The sequence below is a fragment of the Cornus florida genome, unplaced genomic scaffold (assembly GCF_030987335.1).
Source record: "Cornus florida cultivar Cherokee Brave unplaced genomic scaffold, ASM3098733v1 CherokeeBrave_3.0.0_Hap2_Chr01, whole genome shotgun sequence".
NCBI classification, from domain to species: Eukaryota; Viridiplantae; Streptophyta; class Magnoliopsida; order Cornales; family Cornaceae; genus Cornus; species Cornus florida.
The window spans coordinates 31,640,743-31,642,888 of record NW_026775571.1 but is presented as its reverse complement, the minus strand read 5'-3'; the positions used below and the strand labels follow the sequence as shown (position 1 = coordinate 31,642,888).

At 38.7% G+C, this 2,146-nt stretch overlaps 1 protein-coding gene across 1 annotated transcript; it reads left to right on the top strand.

The window, feature by feature from the left end:
- Positions 1–1,507, top strand: LOC132294376 (uncharacterized). Its single transcript, XM_059792207.1, has 2 exons — positions 1–315; positions 553–1,507. Exon 2 carries the CDS (start codon positions 673–675, stop codon positions 1,399–1,401), a length of 729 nt encoding a protein of 242 aa, XP_059648190.1. The 5' UTR covers positions 1–315; positions 553–672; the 3' UTR covers positions 1,402–1,507.
- Positions 1,508–2,146: the final 639 nt, after the last annotated feature.

Here is a 2,146-nt window from a genome sequence, read left to right as displayed (position 1 = left end):
TACACGTTTTCATTCGGAAGGGTAAACACAAGGAGGCTATTGTTCTCAGCCGCCCTAGATCCTCCGCTTGGCCAACTCCTTGGATCTCTTCCACTAATTCCTTCCATCTCTGTCGTATTTCGACAAGCGAGACGCAGGTAGATATATATAGTATCTAACCCTAAAAATATACACTTTTTCATTCGGAAGGGTAAACACAAGGAGGCTATTGTCCTCAGCCGCCGTAGATCCTCCCCTTGGCCAACTCCTTCGATCTGAAGCTCTTCCACTAATTCCTTCCATCTCTGTCGTATTTCGACAAGCAACGAGACACAGGTTGCTACTCTCTCTCTAGATTTTATATGTCATATATTATTGCTATCAAAATCTGTCTTCCCTAATTCGTTCTTCTCCTCGGCGTTTATTTCCAATTTTTGGGTAGCGTAAATTGTGGATCGAGCTCATCAATTTTTATTATATATGGTGTATTTATTTTCTTTATTTTGGAATTTTCTTTTCCCATTCTGACAAGGAGTCTCATAAATTGGGCTATTTTGTTATTCCCATCCACAGAAATTGGGGTGGAAGTATTTTCCTTTCCATTCATTCGGATCTCATCGTGGGAAGGAGAAGGATATTGGAGGTGCAAAGGTTACTTACATCATCTCCATCCATCTCTATTTTTTACTGGATATGATGTATCGGCTACAGACATATTGGTGGTTCAGCAGAGTTGATCTTAATCTTGATTCTCCACCGGCTAATTCGTTTGGCCTAATGGCACACGTTGACAGAAAAGATTTCAACCATGCCTTAGTCTCAGAAAAAAGTGTTGAATTGAGTAAAACAAAACACCCAATTTCGACCACTGTGTTGTTGTCTGATGACGAAGCATACTCATGCTTCTCTCAATTCCTCTCTACTGTCGGAATTACCCTCGATCGTGACCATATATTTCATAGCATTCTCTCTGATTGTCGAGCCATAACTACTAGCGAACCCTTCTCTAGATCCCACACCAGTACGGAGGTAATCACCCGCAATCGTGACCAGCTCTCGGACACAACTGACGATTTATTTAGTAGGATTCTCTCTGGTGACATAGAACAAGTCACTTGTTCTAGCACCACTAGCACACCTTTTTTTTTCATAGACATGATGGTTACGTATTTTCCGTGGCCGTGGCCGTGGGATGGGGAGGTGGACGAGGACGTGGACGAAGACCATGATGGGTTGAAGACCGTACCATGGATAGGAGGTTACATTGATAAATGTATAATTTGTTTCGTCAAGTTTCGAGTTGGTTCTGAAGTCACTCGCATGCCCTGTGATCATGTCTACCATGAAGATTGCATTATTCATTGGCTGGAGATCAGTAACTTTTGTCCGATTTGTCGCTTCAAGATGCCAACAGCTGAATGATTTGAATTAGAATTGGTGTGTTTTGTTTTTTTTGCATCCATTGTAATGGCACTGTAAATGTAATGACATTTTTTATGACATATATAAATCGTTTTGTTTTTATCAATTCATGTAATATGTTGTTAATTTTTTGTTCTTTGATTTAGTATTCTTTCGTACAGCTTCAATTCATGTACTATTCTGTCGTACAGCGATGGTTCATTCTTAATTTATTCAGTAAAGAAACAAATTGGCACAGAAATATTAAGTCTTGCTTGGTTTTCTTTCTTAAAATTGTTTTCAAGAATAGAGAACGTGAACAGGTAAAATTACAAAACAGTTAAAATTTTAAAAAAACCTAGTTGATTGTGTCTCATATTTCACACCATTGAATTTTGCACCTAGTTTATATGCTATATAAAGACATATTTTTTAAATCGTAAGTGAAAAAAATTGTTATTGTGTCTCATATTTCACACCTTTGAAATTTGCACCTAGTTTATATGCTATATAAAAAAAGAAGAAAAAAAAAAGAGTTAAATAAAATTATAGTATTAAGGGCAAATTTCTGTAAACCCCCAGTACATGAGCTCCTGCAGGTGGGGAGGGAACAGGAACAATCTCAGGTGGAGGTTGGGGATTAGAAACAGGTCCCGCCCTATTTAATGGAGGATAGAAGGGAACACTTGGAGTAACTGCCAACGAAGGTGCACCGGCTTCTGTCCTACTGACATGAACAGATGGTGGGTCAGATAAAATTATCCCA

Bases quoted from the DNA above. Each gene is read 5' to 3' on its own strand.
- LOC132294376 (XM_059792207.1), top strand. From the start codon at position 673: ATGATGTATCGGCTACAGACATATTGGTGGTTCAGCAGAGTTGATCTT.